The sequence below is a fragment of the Bos indicus genome, chromosome 6 (genome assembly GCF_029378745.1).
Source record: "Bos indicus isolate NIAB-ARS_2022 breed Sahiwal x Tharparkar chromosome 6, NIAB-ARS_B.indTharparkar_mat_pri_1.0, whole genome shotgun sequence".
In the NCBI taxonomy this organism is placed as follows: domain Eukaryota; kingdom Metazoa; phylum Chordata; class Mammalia; order Artiodactyla; family Bovidae; genus Bos; species Bos indicus.
Genome location: NC_091765.1, coordinates 85,936,394 through 85,956,010, shown reverse-complemented (window position 1 = coordinate 85,956,010; position 19,617 = coordinate 85,936,394). Strand labels below are relative to the sequence as shown.

The 19,617-nt window shown below is 39.0% G+C and overlaps 1 protein-coding gene across 1 annotated transcript in view; it reads left to right on the top strand.

Moving 5' to 3' along the window:
• The first annotated feature begins 539 nt into the window (after nt 1-539).
• LOC109560054 (sulfotransferase 1 family member D1-like) overlaps nt 540-19,617 on the top strand; it is a 39,731-nt gene continuing 20,653 nt past the window's right edge. The window contains 3 exon segments of the mRNA XM_070790975.1: nt 540-863; nt 14,215-14,303; nt 14,306-14,368. Of these exon segments, the coding sequence (XP_070647076.1) occupies nt 14,225-14,303; nt 14,306-14,368 (142 nt within the window). The 5' untranslated portion in view covers nt 540-863; nt 14,215-14,224.

Sequence of the window (19,617 nt, the reverse complement as noted above, 5' to 3'; positions counted from 1 at the left end):
GAATGTGTGGGCAGATTCTTTACCACCTGAGCCACCAAGGAAACCCAATTGTAATATAGACTAAGGTTATTTATAAGACAGAGTGTGGGAAAGGAACACAGCCTCATTTCTAGGTATACAGCAAACAAAGAGCAAAAAACAGTGGAAAGTCATATAATGGAATTATTTATTGCAGAGATAAGCTACCAATGATCATATGAAAACTAAATATGAGGTAAGCAGCTCAGGGTCATACAGCTGGTTCATGGAAGAAGTGTGCTAAATGCCTTTCTTCAGCTTCCCAAGGCTGTGCTTTGAAGAGCCCCACAAATAGTTTTCCTAACATTAAAGTATTTTAGCTTTCATCTATTTATAAAAGAGCTAATAAAATGTGTCATTTTAAGGTCAAGTTCAGCTAAATATCAAAGTATCACTTTTAAAAGAACAATGTATTCATTTATCATGTTTAATATTCATTTTTCTATGATTAAGGCATATCCTTAATATCTTTTGGTACATCATATCCTTTGGTACAATATTTCATTATTTTAATTCTGTAATGGGCTTGAGAGTGAATTGTTTTGTTCAGGTTAATGTGGTCTAACATTGGCTTTTATCAATGCGAAGGATACTATATTATTTCTAGGTCATATAATTAACCTCCAGAGATAGTTACATTTCAAGGGACATTTTTCAAAGAAGTAAACAAAAGATGTCTAGGGAAAACAGCCATTTTTTTTTCAACATTTTGTGAGCTTTCACCAACTCAATTTCTTTTAAACAGAGTAAATTATACACCACTCAAAAGTATCATTCTTTTAATGATTTTGTGGCTCTGACTTGTAACTTCAGGATACTCATTTACAGCTTTCAGGAGTTTAAAGGTAAGTTAAATTTGATTACCTTTCTTCGATGAATACTTTCAGTATTTTTAGGAGTCATAATGCTACTTTAGAACATTGGACACATGCAAAATTTAAATTCAATTCAGGAAATATTAAAAGACACTGATATTATTAGTTTACCTTCTATGTATGATCCATAATAACCAGATATTGGCAAAAACACAAATATTCCAAAAGTTACCAAAACTTGTGTATAAATTAAATTAAAACATTTCATTGTACAATTCTCATACATGAAACAAGGTGAAAAATGCATAATATCTCCCTTAAGAAATGGTTCCAAATGAAATTTTACATAAGCAGTTAAATATATATGAATATTGAATGAAAACAAACATTATTAAAAGAAATCATTAGTGTAATTCAGTTGTTCTAAAAGTCATTCCCTATGTTCTTTAGTAATCTTTTCCATGTGTTTATGAAGCACTTTATTGTGTGTGATATTGAACAAAAAATAATGCTGATTTTCTATTTTTTCTACTTTAAATATTTCTTGTATCTCTAATTAGCTAAGCCTCATGGTCAAAATCTACAACTTGTAGTATAGGTCTACCAACCACCTTACCGCAATTTCGCACTTCTCTTATGTCACTGTATTAACATTTATTTCTTCAGTGTTTATATTTAAAAGGTAGTATAGAATAGTAATTAAGATTGCTGGCTCTGTCATCAGACTATGTGGGTTCAAACCCAGTCCTGCCACATACTGTGATGTTACTTGGACAAGTTACTGAAGCTTTCTCTATGTGGATTTTCCCCTGGGTAAAATAGGGGTAATAGAACTTAAATTAGAAGATTTTAAAAAATGATTAAATAACATAATACATGCACTGAAAGCAGAGTTGTGTGTTTATATGCATATGTGTATGAATGTGCATGTATTTTGAAAAATTAATTAGAATGCAAACTCCTTGTTGATTGGGTCTATGACCTACTGCCACTTCCCAGTATATCCCAAAGTACTAACTTGATGATCAAAATTATAGCTGTAAGATAAAATAATTAAATTCTTGATTATTACACCTAGAATATTGGAGTAGTTTCATTTCATTTCAGGATACATTTATTAGGACTTCCCAGATGTCTCAAGTAGATATCTCAAGTAGTAGAGAATCCCCCTGCCAATGCAAGAGGTACAGGAGAAGATCCCTGGATCAAGCAGATGCCCTGGAGTGGGAAATGGCAACTTGCTCCAGTATTCTTGCTTGGAAAACTCCATGGACAAGGAGCCTGGGGGCTACAGAGCCTGGTGGGCTACAGTCCATGGTATCACAAAGAGTCAGGCCCAAATGAGTGATAGAGCACAATCACGACAAATGCAATTACATTTATTCATCTCATTACAGCAAAGGCCTTGGAATTACAAAGTCAAATATATATTCCAATCTAGGGACAAGAACCTAAGTTCTGATTAGGGAAGTGAAAGTGAAAGTGAAGTCACTCAGTTGTGTCTGACTCTTTGTGACCCCATGGACTGTAGCCCACTAGGCTTCTCCATCCATGGGATTCTCTGGGCAAGGATACTGGAGTGGGTTGCCATTTCCTTTTCCAGATTAGGGAAGTAGACCCTGTAAACAGACAATAACAAAATATTAAAATATATAAAATAATATCAGTATATTCAATATATGGAAATGGAGAAGAAAAAGTGACTAATTTTGTCTTTAGGTCACCAAGAGAGCTTTTCAGAGGATGTGAAACTTGTACAAGTATTTAAGAAAAAAATAAGAGTTGTCGGGATCAGTTTAGTTCAGTCACTCAGTCCTGTCCAACTCTGCAACCCCATGAACTATAGCACGCCGGGCCTCCCTGTCCATCACCAACTCCCAGAGTTCACCCAAATTCATGTCCATTGAGTAGGTGATGCCATCCAACCATCTTATCCTCTGTTGTCCCCTTCTCCTCCTGCCCTCAATCTTTCCCAGCATCAGGGTCTATTCCAATGAGTCAGCTCTTGGCATCAGGTGGCCAAAGTATTGGAGTTTCAGCTTCAACATCAGTCCTTCCAATGAACACCCAGGACTAATCTTCTTTAGGATGGACTGGTTGGATCTCCTTTCAGTCCAAGGGACTATCGAGAGTTTTCTCCAACACCACAGTTCCAAAGCATCAATTTTTCTGTGCTCAGCTTTCTTTATAGTCCAACTCTCATATCCATACACGACTACTGGAAAAACCATAGCCTTGATGAGATGGACCTTTGTTGGCAAAGCAATGTCTCTGCTTTTGAATATGCTATCTAGGTTGGTCATAACTTTCCTTCCAAGGAATAATCTTCTTTTAATTTAATGGCTGCAATCACTGTCTGCAGTGATTTTAAGAGAAGAGTATCAGCTCAAAGACAGAATCATACAAATGCAGCAGCTAGATAGAAGGATATGGATCTTTTTTTTTTTTTTAATAGGGAGGGTCAGAGAAGTTTAAGTGTAAAAACCATTGCTAAATTCTCTAAACTTTCTCCTTTCAACATGGGGTTTTGATTAGGTGTTATAGAGATCATGATGGTTAGCAGGTGAAAGGGAGGAACTGAATTTAGAGATAAGGAGACTAATTTTAAGACTATTGCCTTAGTACATTATGGATGATGATAAGGGCCAAAAAGTAAGACTCAGGAGAAGGGAGATAATAATAATGACAGTATTAACAATGGCTGTGCTGTGTTCAGTCCTTGTCCAACTCTTTGCAACCCCCATGGACTGCACCCCACTAGGCTACACTATCCAAGAATTCTCCAGGCAAGAATACTGAAGTAGGTTGCCATGCCTTCCTCCACGAGATCTTCCCAACCCAGGGATCGAAGCCAGGTCTCCTGCCCAAGAATACTGGAGTGGGTAGCCTATCCTTCCTGACCCAGGAATTGAACTGGGTATCCTGCCTTGCAGGAGATTGTTCACCATTCAAGCTACCAGGGAAGCCCTAAAAATGGCTACCATTTATCAAATATATACCATGTTTTATGAGCATTCATGTTATATCTGTCATCTTATTTTTCCATCACAATAGCTTTATAAAGTAAATAAGTTACCACTGCTGTTTTAAATTGATGAATTGAACTTAAATTTGTGATTTGTCCAGAGTCCTCCTGATAATAAACAACAGACCTGGCATATAAATTTGAATTAGAGACTTTACAGTCTTAACAGCTGAGTTAGTTCATGAAGAGAAGGTGCTTTTCTCAGGTATTTGTTGTTGTTTGGTTGCTCAGTTATTCCAACTCTTTTGCAAGCCCGTTGACTCAGTAAGACATAAGGCTCTTCTGTTCATGGAATTTTCCAGGCAAAAATACTGTCATGGGTTGCCATTTACTCCTCCGGGGAATCTTCCCCAGCCAGGGATCAAACTCATGTCTCCTGCATTGGCAGGCAGACTTTTTACCAGTGAGCCACGGGGGAAGCCCCTTTACTGGGAATATTTGAAAGATCATGTTGATGTATGGCAAAACCAATACAGTATTGTAAAGTAAAATAAAATAAAATTAAATTAAATATGAAAAAAAAAAGAAAGATAAAAAGATCTGTGAGCCAAATGGTTTTGGAAGAGTCTGCTGCTGCTGCTACCTCACTTCAGTCGTGTCCGACTCTGTGCAACCCCATGGACTGCAGCCCACCAGGCTCCCCCATCCCTGGGATTCTCCAGGCAAGAACACTGGAGTGGGTTGCCATTTCCTTCTCCAATGCATGAAAGTGGAAAGTGAAAGTGAAGTTGCTCAGTCGTGTCTGACTCTTATCGACCCCATGGACTGCAGCCTACCAGGCTCCTCCATGCATGGGATTTTCTGGGCAACAGTACTGGAGTGGGGTGCCATTGCCTTTTCCCTTGGAAGAGTCAAGGAGAAGGTCAAATCTAACATGGCACCCAGATTTCAGACTTAGGTGGTGAGGTGAACGTGGTGTTATCAAAATATGAGGTATATAGGGATTCTAGGATAAGAACTCAGAGAAGGCAATGGCACCCCACTCCAGTACTCTTGCCTGGAAACTCCCATGGACGGAGGAGCCTGGCAGGCTGCAGTCCATGGGGTCGCTAAGAGTCGGACACGACTGAGCGACTTCACTTTCGCTTTTCATTTTCATGCATTGGAGAAGGAAATGGCAACCCACTCCAGTGTTCTTGCCTGGAGAATCCCAGAGATGGGGGAGCCTGGTAGGCTGCCATCTATGGGGTCGCACAGAGTCGGACATGACTGAAGTGACTTAGCAGCAGCAGCAGCAGCAGGATAAGAACTGGTTTGCTGGAGAGTGAGGTTATTGAGTTAAATTTGCTGTTATTGAATTTCGACTTGGCTAAGAAATGCTGGGGGAAGACAGGTGGTAGCAGTTGGATACCTAGGCCAGGAGCTCAGAACAGAAACCTAAAAAAATAATGGTAAATATTATCTTCTAGAGGCATCGGCTTACAGGTGGTTGTTAAAATCATAGAAAAAATGTGCAAAATAACATAAGGGAGCCAACCATGGGATTTCAAAGAAAAACAATACTTCTGTTCTAAATAGGTAGAAATATTTTGGGTATTTTTGAAAACCGAGAATAAACAGAGATGAGAAATTGGTCTATACTATCTGTGGTATGCTTGGCTATACTGCAGCAAAAAAAAAAAAAAAAAATCAAATACCAAAATATCTATGGTTTAACACAATAAATACTTATTTTTCACTGTCACTGTCTGAGGAAGATATCTCAATCTTGTACCTGAGTGTTTGAACACGTATGCTCCCAGGGCTCCAAGGCAGTAGAACAGAAGACTGGAGGGTAGAGGCATGGTTTTACATCACCCACAGCCCATCAACTAGAACTCAGGTCCTTGCTCTCTATCTAACTGGCTAGAGAGACTGAAAGATAGTCTTGATGCTCAGAAAGAGCTAAAGGTGTTGTGAATGCACTGCACCTCCCTGGCTAGCCCTTCCTCTATCACCAGTGCCTGGAAATAGTATTTGATGTTCAGTGTGTGTGTATGTGCTCAATCATGTCTGACTCTTTGTGACCCCATGGACTGTAGGCTACCAGGCTCCTCTGTCCATGGGATTATCAGGCAAGAATATTGGAGTGAATTGCCATTTCCTCCCTCAGGGTATCTTCTTGATACAGAAATTAACACGTCTCCTGTGTCTCCTGCATTGGCAGGCAGATTGTTTACCACTGAGTCACCTGAGAAGCCCTTGATATTCAGTAATGTCCAGAAAATGCTACTAGGTAACTATATCAAAATGTGTTATTTTGGAAGGAAGGGAGAGAAACAACCTCTAACTGTGCACATTTTAAACTTTACATTTCTTATGCTTTTTTTTTTTCACAGTTAGGAATTCATGAAACTTAGCCAAGGCCAACAGGAAATACTGCAGTACTATGGGGCTTCCCTGGTGGCTCAGAGGTTAAAGCGTCTGCCTCCAATGTGGGAGACCTGGGTTCGATCCCTGGGTTCGATCCTTGGGTCGGGAAGATCCCCTGGAGAAGAAAATGGCAACCCACTCCAGTGTTCTTGCTTGGAGAATCCCATGAACGGAGGAGCTTGGTAGGCTACAGTCCATGGGGTCGCAAACAGTTGGACTCGACTGTGACTTCACTTTCACAGTACAATTATATCATAGGACAACACAGTCATAAATTTGCTTTTGAGATATGCCAAACACAAAAATTAACTTATCATTATCTACTGGTATTGCAACTTTGTGGTCTTTATAAATCCTCAAATTCTTGGTTAAAAAAAGATAACTAATATCTATTGCAATTATATAATCCTTTTTCAATAATGTTCAGAAACATCGCAGAATCAGTTTTATCACGAAGCTCTTACATGAGGACAAAACTGCTTTTAAAACTAGGCACTGTGGCAGGTTAGTGGACATCCCTATTTCTGGTAAATTCTAACCAGAAACCTGGTATATCCTGGACACATTAATCACCCAGAAATGACCTGAAATTTGTAGCTTCTGCTTCAGCAATACGTGAACCGTGAACTTCCATATGTTCAAGCTGGTTTTAGAAAAGGCAGAGGAACCAGAGATCAAATTGCCAACATCAGATGGATCATCAAAAAAGCAAGAGAGTTCCAGAGAAATATCTATCTCTGCTTTATTGACTATGCCAAAACCTTTGACTGTGTGGATCACAATAAACTGTGGAAAATTCTGAAAGAGATGTGAATACCAGACCACCTGACCTGCCTCTTGAGAAACCTATATGCAGATCTGGAAGCAACAGTTAGAACTGGACATGGAACAACAGACTGATTCCAAATAGGAAAAGGAGCACATCAAGGCTATATATTGTCACCCTGTTTATTTAATTTATATGCAGAGTACATCATGAGAAATGCTGGGCTGGAAGAAGCACAAGCTGGAATCAAGATTGCCAGGAGAAATATCAGTAACCTCAGATATGCAGATGACACCACCCTTATGGCAGAAAGTGAAGAGGAACTCAAAAGCCTCTTGATGAAGGTGAAAGAGGAGAGTGAAAAAGTTGGCTTAAAGCTAGACATTCAGAAAACGAAGATCATGGCATCCGGCCCCATCACTTCATGGCAAATAGATGGGGAAACAGTGGAAACAGTGTCAGACTTTATTTTTGGGGGCTCCAAAATCACTGCAGATAGTGATTGCAGCCATGAAATTAAAAGACGCTTACTCCTTGGAAGGAAAGTTATGACCAACCTAGATAGCATATTAAAAAACAGAGATATTACTTTGCCAACAAAGGTCCGTCTAGTCAAGGCTATGGTTTTTTCGATGGTCATGTATGGATGTGAAAGTTGGACTGTGAAGAAGGCTGAGCACCGAAGAATTGATGCTTTTGAACTGTGGTGTTGGAGAAGACTCTTGAGAGTCCCTTGGACTGCAAGGAGATCCAACCAGTTCATTCTAAAGGAGACCAGTCCTAGGTGTTCATTGGAAGGACTGGGGCTGAGGCTGAAACTCCAATACTTTGGCCACCTCATGCGAAGAGTTGACTCATTGGAAAGGACCCTGATGCTGGGAGAGATTGGGGGCAGGAGGTGAAAAGAATGACAGAGGATGAGATGGCTAGATGGCACCACTGACTTGATGCACCTGAGTTTGAGTGAACTCTGGGAGTTGGTGATGGACAGGGAGGCCTGGTGTGCTGCAATTCATGGGGTCGCGGAGTCGGACATGACTTAGTGACTGAACTGAACTCACCCTAATTTGGGGAAGTATTCATACACTCCTCACTTTCTACATTCCAGGCATACAGACATTACTGAAACAGAGCAGGACCCCATGATCCTTGCCCCCACACCATGTCCTCTTCCTGCCTTTTGTCTATGGAAAAATTTCGTCAAAAAGAAAGTTTGATAAGAAAAATGAGAAATGTGGGGAAAAAAAGAAAAACAGTCAAAGGAGACTAAATAATAATAGTGTAGCCATTAAACACTTTCAAGGTAATTCAGTGCTAAAGAATCCACCTGCTAATGCAGAAGACATGGGAAAGGTATGTTCTATTCCTGGGTCAGAAAGATCCCCTGGAGGAGGACATGGCAACTCTCTCCAGTGTTCTTGCCTGGGAAACCCCATGGACAGAAGAGGCTAGAGGGCTATAGTCCATAGTGTTGCACAGAGTTGGAGACAACTGAAGCAACTTAGCACAGTATTAAACATAGTCAAGGACTGTTAGCTCTTTCTTAAGAGATATAGACAATATTTTGGGCCATATCCTGTGAGCTGTCTTATAGATACTAAAGCAACAGGTGGAGAACTACATGATGACCAGACTGTACCCAGGACATAAGCTGCCACAGTGCTGGGAATTGGCCCTCAGATAAATGGGAGCAAATGGACCTTGGAACTGAAGATCAACTGTACCTAAAATAATCATGATGATGCTGGGCAGATCACCGATGATCAATTTAAAAATGACCATCAGAGTTGACTGTATTTCTACATGTAGCCTCCCCTCTTCTGTCTAGAAAAGCTCTCACCCTCTGCTTGCTGGGGAGAGTTGGAATTCTGATAGATGTCCACCACCTCCCTCGCACTTACCAGCATCTGAAATAAAGTAAACTTTGCTTTCATCAACCTGGCCTGTTTATTGACTTTACAGCAGTAAGCAACTGGAACACACCCCACACCGTTTTTGGTAACAGATTTTGGTGCCCAATGAGGGGCTGTCTCCTGTGCTTTCCTGGCACCTGGCTGTCTTGTGGTTTTCAAGGGGGAGCTGTGGTTGTGACAGTGTATTAACCTGCTGCTCGTGGCTAGCTAGCCCTAAGTAGGGGATTTGGGAGATGTTCCTGCTGCTAAGGCACTTCAGTCGTGTCCGACTTTGTGCGACCCCATAGACGGCAGCCCACCAGGCTCCCCAGTCCCTGGGATTCTCCAGGCAAAAACACTGGAGTGGGTTGCCATTTCCTTCTTCAGTGCATGGAAGTGAAAAGTGAAAGTGAAGTCGTTCAGTCATGTCTGACTCTTAGCGACCCCATGGACTGCAGCCTACCAGGCTCCTCCATCCATGGGATTTTCCAGGCAAGAGTACTGGAGTGGGGTGCCACTACCTTGTCCAGGTAGATGTTCCTAGCAGCTGCCAAAACCATTTGTTTTGAGGGTCTTCCCTATTTCTCCCCTGCTTGGCACTTGCTGGCAACTTAAGCTTTTTCTGGGTGTAGTGGAAACATATTTGCGACAAGCTGATGAACTCCAATACTGGATAAGTCCACCAATGTGCACATCGGCGACCTTCCTATTTGTGAGTGCCAGTGGGCATTCTTGCTAATTGGTTCTGATGTCTCTCTGCCACTGAGGACCATTTGTTAATGATATTTGGGCATTCTTGCTAGTTAATTCTGATGTGTATCTGATGTTGAGAGCTGTTTGGGGCATGAGGTGTAATTTGGGCATTTTTGCCAATTGGTTCTGATGTGCATCTGATATTGAGGACCATTTATGAGCACTGATTGCTATTTGGGCATTCTTGCCAGTGCCAGTTTGCAGTTGACAGTGTCTGCTGGATATTAAATATTAATATTCAATAAGAATTTTAAAATTTATTTTACTTTCACAACATTGTCCTTTATGTCAGTATGTATGAGCTTGGTGACAAAAAAAGTAACAATAATAACAATATATGGTTCTAGAAAATATAAAATAAAAATCCTGGTAGCTAGTCAAGGACTTGCTGTGCATTTTTTTGGTTTTTCTCTGACATATTTTGACACAGTGGGTAATATGGCTGGGAAGGCTCTTACTATTTCATCTGCTGAAAAGACTGACCTTTGCAAAAGCTGCATGGTTGAGAATAAGTCTTTTCATATTAAGTGACTCACAGATAGTAAGAATCTGGTAAACATTAATGGACTGAATACAAATTGATGGCATTTCCAGAAACTTCCCCAGGAAGATCATATTATCTCCTCTAGAAATCCTCTACTAGCATAGATATGTTTCATATGTGATTATATTACAGAGCACAAAGAGCCTGAAACTCATAGGATGAATTGCAAAACAAGGCAATTTAATGGGGCAGGTGGAGGATTGAAAAGCAAGTCAATGTCTCGCTCAGCCTTTACATATTGATGTAAAAAGTGTTAATTACATATTTCATAGCAATACCCTGAAACATTTCTCATTTTAATAGTTTTTAATACATAAGAGAAAAACAAAAAATAATTTAGAAACTTGGAGTAAAGAGCCTGCGTTTTAGTACCAGCCTATAAACTATTTCTTGTGGAAGGGAAGCTGTGGGTAACTGGAAGAAACAAATTAGGGCAACTGGAAACCTGAGGCACAGTATAATAGAAATGTGAAAATAGAGGCTATAAGGTATGAGAAATATTAGGTAGTGGAGCAAACATTAGCTATTTTGAGAAGTTAGTATATAGGAAAAGGAATCAGATCATGGATTTAATTTATTACATATTAAAAAAAATATTTTTTCTATCTGACTATTCCTCCCATCCCAAGATCTTATTTTGAGCAGGAGGAAAGGATGAGGGATTTGGGGAAAATAAAAGTGTCTGAGCACTGCCACACAAATGTGTCAGTTTCCTGTGTGTTCTGAGGCTAAGTTACTTAAGATAAAATGGCATCTCTTTATGAAATTCTTGTGCTGTAAAATAAATTGGATTTTAACTAGAAAATATTTGTTAAATAGTTTGAACCACAATCTTTCACAAATCAAAGTAAATTTGTTTAATTTGAGGAATTAGATGATACTGTTTTCTTTTTTATTGAGATATAATTGACATATAACATTATAGTAGTTTCAGGTATGCATGCATGCCTGCTAAGTTGCTTCAAGAGTGTCTAACTCTTTGCAACCCTGTGGACTGTATCCCACTGGGTTCCTCTCCTGTGGATTGTATCCCACTGGGTTCCTCTGTCCATGGGATTCTCCAGGCAAGAATACTAGAGTTGGTTGCCATGACCTCCTCTAGGGGATCTTTTCGACCCAGGGATCGAACCTGCATCTCTTATATCTCCTGCATTGGCAAGTGGATTCTTTACCACTAGTGCCACCTGGGAGGCCCCAGTTTCAGGTATACAACATAATGATTCAATATTTGCATGTATTGCAAAATAATCTACACAATAAATCCAGTTAACATTCATCACCATGTATAGTTACCAAATATTTTTTCTTGTGATGAGAACTTTTAGGATCTACTCTCTTAACAACTTTCAAGTATGCAATGTAGTATTATTAACTATAGTTTGTGCATGTGTGCTCAGGCATGTCCAACTCTTTGTGATCCCCATGGACCGTAGCCCAACAGGATCTTCTGTCCATGGGATTTCCAGGCAAGAATACTGGGGTGGGTTGCCATTTCCTCCTCCAGGGGATCTTCCAGACCCAGGGATTGAACCTGTGTCTCCTGCATTTCCTTGTACTGGCAGGCAGATTCTTTACCACTGAGCCACATGGCAAGCCCCTTCAACTATAGTTTCTACGTTGTAAATTATATCTCCATCACTTATTCATGTTACAACTAGAAATTTGTACCATTTGACCCTCACTCACCTGTTTTGTTTTCAGAGGGACAGTAGTCTTGAAGCAGGATCTTATTTCCCTGTCCAGGGATTGAATCTAGCTGGCAGCCCACCAGGAATTAGAGGCTAGAGGCAAAGTTCCCTGATACTTACCCCATTTGAAAGCAAAAAATGTTTCAAGGAGGCAAAAACTGCAAAACAGGTACAAAGTTTACTATTAGAGACACAGTATAATGTATGGAAGAGCACACAGAGAAAGTTTATTTCTGTCAGAAGCAGGATACACACCCCCTAGAGGAGTGCAGGCATCCTGAATGAAGAGCACAGTAAAATGGTGATTTAAATTGTTGATATAGGACAGAACTTCTAGTCTTTGTTTTCATTTGGCCAATAGTTTTGTTACTTTTTTCACACCTGACTGGTCCTTAGACCCTCCCAAAGATGTGTGTGCCTTTTTGCTAAGATGGATCCCACCACAGAGGCCGATGGGTGCATGTCCACACTTATTATGGGATGGGATCTCCTCCCTTTTTGATGTCCAAGAAGCCTTCCTTCCTATGCATGTGCAGACAGGGAAGTCTACCTTGACCTCAGGAATGGGCACCTTGTCCCTTAGTGTCTGGGTGAAAACAAAGCTTCAATTTTACTTCACTTGATAAACACCAGCTGTCCAGCCCAGGGGCCCATCTATCTCCTAACTCAATTTTGCCCAATCCCTTCCACCTTTGACAATGACCAATCTGTTCTATCTATGAGCTCATTAAAAAAAAAATACTATCATTTTTGGATTACACATGTAAGATCATGTGGTACTTGTCTTTGTCTGACTTGTTTCACTTAGCATAATGCCCTCAAGTTCCATTCATGTTATTGCTGAAGAAAAGATTTCAACCTTTTTAATAGTTAAATAATATTCCATTAGATAAATAGATATACATACAAATATCATGTTTTTTTTTTTTCATTTATCCCTGATGGACACTTAGGTTATTTCCATGTCTTGGCTGTTGTAAATAATTCTGCAGTGAACATGGGGCTGTATATATCTTTTTAAATTACTGTTTTCATTTTCTTTGATTAGAATACTCAGAATTGGAGTCATATGGTAGTTCAATTTTTTTTTTTGATGACTTTCCATACTGCTTTCCATATTATTGCACCAATTTACATTTCCACTAAGGTGCACAAATGTTCCTTTTTCTCCACATTTTCCCCAACACTCTGTTGTTTCTTTGATCACAATCTTCCTGACAAGTATGAGGTTATATCTCATTGTGGTTTTGATTTGCATTTCCCTGACAGTGATTTTGAGCATCTTTTCATGTAACTGTTGGTATGTATGTAATATCTTTAGAAAAATATTTCTTTAGATACCCTGCTCACTTTTAAATCATATTGTCTTTTTTTGCTATTGAGTTGTATGAGTTCTATGTATTTTGGATATTAGTCACTTATTAGATAAATAATTTGCAATTATTTTCCAGGTTGCATATTAATTTTGTTACTGGCTTCCTTTGCTGTGCAGAAGCTTTTCAGTTTCAGATGGAGTCCCACTTTTTTTTTTTTTCTTCTTCTGTTACCTTTATTTCTGGTTTCAAATCCAGAAAATCATTTCAAGAGCTTCCAGTCTATGTTTTCTTCTATGAGGTTTATGGTTTTAGGTCTTACATTAGAGTCTTCAATCCATCTTGAGTTAAGTTTTGTGTATGGTGTAAGATAATGGTACCATTTCATTCTTTTGCCTGTAGTTGTTCAGTTTTCCCAACATTATTTCATAAAAAGATTCTCCTTTCCCTACTGTATATTCTTGGCTCTTCCATTGTAAATTACTTGACCATGCAATGCATTGGTGGAGCACTGTGGTTAAGACACGTTCTCCTGACTTTAAATTTCAGTAGCTTTATTATAATGGCACCCCACTCCAGCACTCTTGCCTGGAAAATCCCATGGATGGAGGAGCCTGGTAGGCTGCAGTCCATGGGGTCGCTAAGAGTCAGACACGACTGAGCAATTTCACTTTCACTTTTTCACTTTCATGCATTGGAGAAGGAAATGGCAACCCACTCCAGTGTTCTTGCCTGGAAAATCCCAGGGACAGGGGAGCCTGATGGGCTGCTGTCTATGGGGTCGCACAGAGTCGGACACGACTGAAGCGACTTAGCAGCAGTAGCAGCAGCTTTATTATTTAACATAAACATGTAAATGAATTGTGTGATACCTCTTTAGTTTTTATAATACCTTCTTATGCCACTGATTCATAATGCAGAGTCTTGTGACTAGGCTACTTGATCTAGAGTACTGAAATATCACTTTATTTAATACAATATTAACTTGTTTCTTAATTTGATTGATGTGGTTAAAACAAAGACCTGCTCCTCTTTGCTTAAAATCTAGTCTTTCAAAAATGGACAGCAAGCTGGATATATTCAGGAGAGAGTTGGTGGATGTTCAGGGCATCCCTCTTTTTTGGAGCATTGTTGAGGAGCCCAGGTGGAGTCATTTGAAAATCGACCAGATGACCTTCTGATCGCCACCTATCCCAAATCTGGTAAGATCTTTTCATTTATTTGTACTAGCTGATTGGTTATTGATTCACCTGTGTAAGCCCAATGATCGACAGATCACTTGACAAGGGGATATCTGGAGCAGCTGTTGGACAGTTTTAAGTTATACAAAGTCACTTCTTATTTTGAAAGGTCTGCAACTGAGTGGAGGCTATATCCGAGTGGAAATTAATGCTATTGGAATTTCTTTTTAAAGTCAAGCAAAAACAAACTACACAGATAAAGAATTTAAGAACATTAGAATACATATGCACACATAAACTTTCTATACAAGTTAATGTTTAAATATTTTGCTTATTTTAATATTTAAACATATTTTGTAAAACAGTGTTTTGCTATTTCAAACGTATTTATTTTGTGAATATGTTGAGAAGTATTTTGACCTGAGACCAAACTAGGGTGGAGGTAATGAAGATAATGGCAACCTCCTACAAAAGGTCCCTTGCACGCACTGATGCACTTAGTGCCCCTGACCTTGCAGCAGTCCAATAAGAACTGGACATGGAACAATAGACTTGTTTCAAATCGGGAAAGGAATACACCAAGGCTGTATATTGTCACCCTGCTTATTTAATTATATACAGAATACCTCATGAGAAATGCCGGGCTGAATGAAGCACAAGCTGGAATCAAGATTGCCGGGAGAAATATCAATAACCTCAGATACACAGATAACACCACCTTTAAGGCAGATAGTGAAGGAGAACTAAAGAACCTCTCGATGAAAGTGAAAGAGGAGAGCGAAAAAGTTGGCTTAAAGCTCAACATTCAGAAAACTAAGATCATGGCATCTGGTCCCATCACTTCATAGCAAATAGATGGGGAAATAATGGAAACAGTGACTTTACTCTTTTGGGCTCCAAAATCATTACAGATGGTGACTGCAGCCATGAAACTAAAAGACACTTGCTCCTTGGAAGAAATGCTATGACCAAACTAGACAGTATATTAAAAAGCAGAGACATAACTTTGCCAACAAAGGTCCATCTAGTCACAGCTATGGTTTTTCCAGTAGTCATGTATGGATGTGAGAGTTGGACTATAAAGAAAGCTGAGCACCAAAGAATTGATGCTTTTGAACTGTGGTGTTGGAGAAGACTCTTGGGAGTCCCTTGGACTGCAAGGAGATCCAACCAGTCCATCCTAAAGGGGATCAGTCCTGAATATTCATTGGAAGGACTGATCCTGTAGCTGAAACTCCAATACTCTGGCCACCTGATGCAAAGATCTAACTCATTGGAAAGGACCCTGATGATGGGAAAGATTGAAGATGAGAGGAGAAGGTGACGACAAAGGATGAGATGGTTGGATGGCATCACTGCCCTGATGGCCATGAGTTTGAGCAAACTCTGGGAGAAGGTGAAGGACAGGGAAGCCTGGCATGCTGCAGTCCATGAAGTCACAAAGAGTCGGACATGGCTGAGAGACTGAACTGAACTGAATTTAGAAGTATTTTGCTCTAAGCAAAATACCTTCTCACTTTAGTACACAATTTCAGAAAGGAGAGTTTAATATAACAATAAAAATCAATAATTTTTTAACTTCCCTAGTGGTTCAGTGGTTAAGAATCTCCTTGCCAATGCAGGGGACATGAGTTGCATCCCTGGTTCTGAAAGATTACATGTGTAATGGAGCCACTAAGCTCATGATCCACAATTACTGAGCCCGCACTCTAGAGCCTATATGCTGCAACTCTTGAGCCTGCATTCTGCAACTGCTGAAGCACACACACCCAGGGCCTGTGCTCTGCAACAAGAGAAGCCACTGTGGTGAGAAGCCCATGCACCACAACAAAGAGTGGCCCCAACAAAGACCCAAGATGGCTAAAAATAATGTAAGCAAATAACTTTTTTAAAAAGAATCAATATCTTGTATTTCTCAAAAACATATATGACTGAATCACTTTGTTGTACACATGAAACTAACACAATATTTTTAATCAACCATACTTCAATTTAAAAATGTGTATTCCTTCAGATCTTTTTATGATAGCTTTCCACTTTACCCAGTGTTAGATATATAGAAAGGTATCAGAGAGATGAGGCTCTCTCTTGCTTTTTATCCAGTTAATTTACTTGCACTCATAATCAACCAACTGTCCTGACTACAGAACTCTCTAAAGTCAATTTTCCTTTATATTCCTGCTTCATTTCTTAAAAGAATTGAGGAAAATAAAATTTTAATAAGTATACTGACTACCGATCTTTTTTTTTAGATTATAAATATTAAAACTACCTCAAAGCTATATGTTACAGGTCCTAGGAGGAAAGCCCTGCAAAGCTTGGGGGATTCTAATGTGCCAAAATTACAAACATTGCATGAGAATATAGGGTTCCTACTAGGAAGTAAACAAATGTATTATGCAGACCTTCATAGACATGAAAAATATGTTTCTTTTAGCAAAAGCTTGCTTTTCCTTTCTCTTGTCGCTATTATAGAAAAGAACTGTACACCAAGCTCAAATTGTTTAGGACCAAATCTACTTTACATTTCTTTGTTGAAGTATAAGCTTAGGAAAGGAAATATAGTCACTGATAACATATGTGTTCGTTTCTGCTTTTTTTTGATATATTCACAAGCAGCAATACATTAAGTCAACCTTTGTTTTGTTTTATTTTTAATTTTTATTGGAGTGCAGTTGATTTACAATGTTTTGGGTATATAGCACAGTGAATCAATTATACATATATTCACTCTTTTTTTTAGATTCTTCTTCCCTATAGATCATTACAGAGTATTGAGTTGAATTCCCTGTGCTATATGGTAGATCTTTATTAGGTATCACTCTTCTATATAATATATATTTATATATATAAATATATAATACTGTGCATATATCAATCCCAATAACTCAATTTATCCCTCGCTCCCCCTTTTCCCCTTAGTAACCATAAGTTTGCTTTCTACATCTGTGTTCCTGTTTCTGTTTTGTAAATAAGCTCATTTTTACTGTTTTTGTTGTTGTTGTTTAGATTCCATATATAAGTGATAACATATGGTGTCTGTCTTTGTCTGACTTACTTAACTCAGTATGTCAATCTCTAGGTCTATCCATGTTGCTGTAAATTGAATTATTTCATTGTTTTTAATGGTTAGCCCATAGTCCATTGTGTATATGTACTGCACCTTCTTTATCCATTTCTCAGTTGATGGACCTGTAGGTTGTTGTATATATGTACTACAGTAGGAATAGTCCATTGTATTAGACCACTAGTCCTCCCCAGGTGGTGCTAGTGGTAAAGAACCTGCCTGCCAATGCAGGAGACATAAAAGCTGTGGGTTTGATCCCTGGTCAGGAAGATCCCCTGGAGGAGGGCATGGCAATCCATTCCATTATTCTTGCCTGGAGAATCCCATGGACAGAAGAGCCTGGCAGGCTACACACAGTAGAATCACAGAGTTGGACACGACTAAAGCAACTTAGCATGCACACATATATGTGCTACATAGCTCAGTGGAATAGTTGTCCATTGTATATATGTGTTATATCTTCTTTATCCATTCTTCTGTTGATGGACATGTAGGTTGCTTTTATGTCCTGGCTATTGTAAACATAGTGCTGCAATGAACATTAGCTGCATGTATCTGTTCAGATTATAATTTTCTCTGGATATATTGGACAAATGTATATACTGCAGAAATATAAATCAATGGAATAGGATAGAAAGCCCAGAGACACATCAACACACCTATGGTCACCTAATCTATGACAAAGGAAGCAAGAGTATACTATGGAGAAAAGATAGTCTTTTCAATAAATGGTTCTGGGAAAACTGAAAAACTACATGTAAACAAAGAAATTAGAATACTTCTTAACACCACACAAAAACATAAACTCAAAATGGATCAAAGATCTAAAGGTGAGGCTGGATACTATAAAACTCTTTAAGGTAAATAGGCAGAATACTCTCAGACATAAATTTTAGCAGGATCTTTTCTGAGTCATCTCCTAGGATAATGAAAATAAAAACAAAAATAAACAAATGGAACCTAATTAAACTGAAAAGCATTTGCACAGCAAAGGAAAATATAAACAAAATGAAAAGATAGCCTTCACAGTGAGAGAAAATACAGTATTTACAAAAGAAACAACCAACAAGGGATTAATCTCCAAAATATGCAAAAAACTCATGCAGCTCAAAAACAAAAACAAAAACAAAAACAATAACCTAACCATTTGTTAATTTTTGTTTTTATTTCCACTAGTCAAGGAGGTGTATCAAAAATGATCTTGCTGCAATTTATGTCTGCTGCTGCTAAGTCGCTTCAGTCGTGTCCAACTCTGTGCGACCCCATAGACGGCAGCCCACTAGGCTCCTCTGTCCCTGGGATTCTCCAGGCAAGAATACTGGAGTGGGTTGCCATTTCCTTCTCCAATGCCTGAAAGTGGAAAGTGAAAGTGAAGTCGCTCAGTTGTGCCTGACTCTTAGTGACCCCATGGACTGGATCCCACCAGGCTCCTCCATCCAAGGGATTTTCCAGGCAAGAGTACTGGAGTGGGGTGCCATTGCCTTCTCCGATTTATGTCTGAGAGTGTTTTAATTATGTTTTCCTTTAAGAGTTTTAAAGTATCCAGCCTTACATTTAGGTCTTCAATCCATTTTTAATTTATTTTTGTATATGGTGTTAAGGGGGCTTCCCTGGTGGCTCAGTGATTAAAAAAAAAATCCACCTGTCAATGAAGGAGATGCAGATTCAATCCCTGGGTCTGGAAGATCTCCTGGAGAAGGAAATGGCAACCCACTCCAATATTCTTGCCTGGGAAATCCCACGGAGAGAGGAACCTGGCAGGCTACAGTCCATGGAGCCTGGTGGGCTACAGTCCATCACAAAGAGTTGGGCATGACTTAGCAACAAACAACAATAACAAATGATATTTGGGAGCATTCTAAAGACAATTTTTGGAAGCTACCATTATTCAAACAGTTCATCTATGAAAGGAATCCTTGAAGGTGAACTTTTTCTGGCATAGTAAGAGCTAAATGGCTTCATATAAATTAATCCTACACTCTTTATTCCTGTTATTTTCTTTTTAGTTCATTTCCTTTACAATCTATTGAGATTACATCTTAAAATTACTAATATTTGGTGCCCTGTTGATTTTTTTATAAAAAGTTTCAAGTTAATGAACTCATTAATGAGCTAAACCATATGCTATTTTTTTTCAAATATTGTGGAAAGTAAACATTTACAGTTCAAACCATAAATTGGCATCTTTTTCAATCAGATTTCA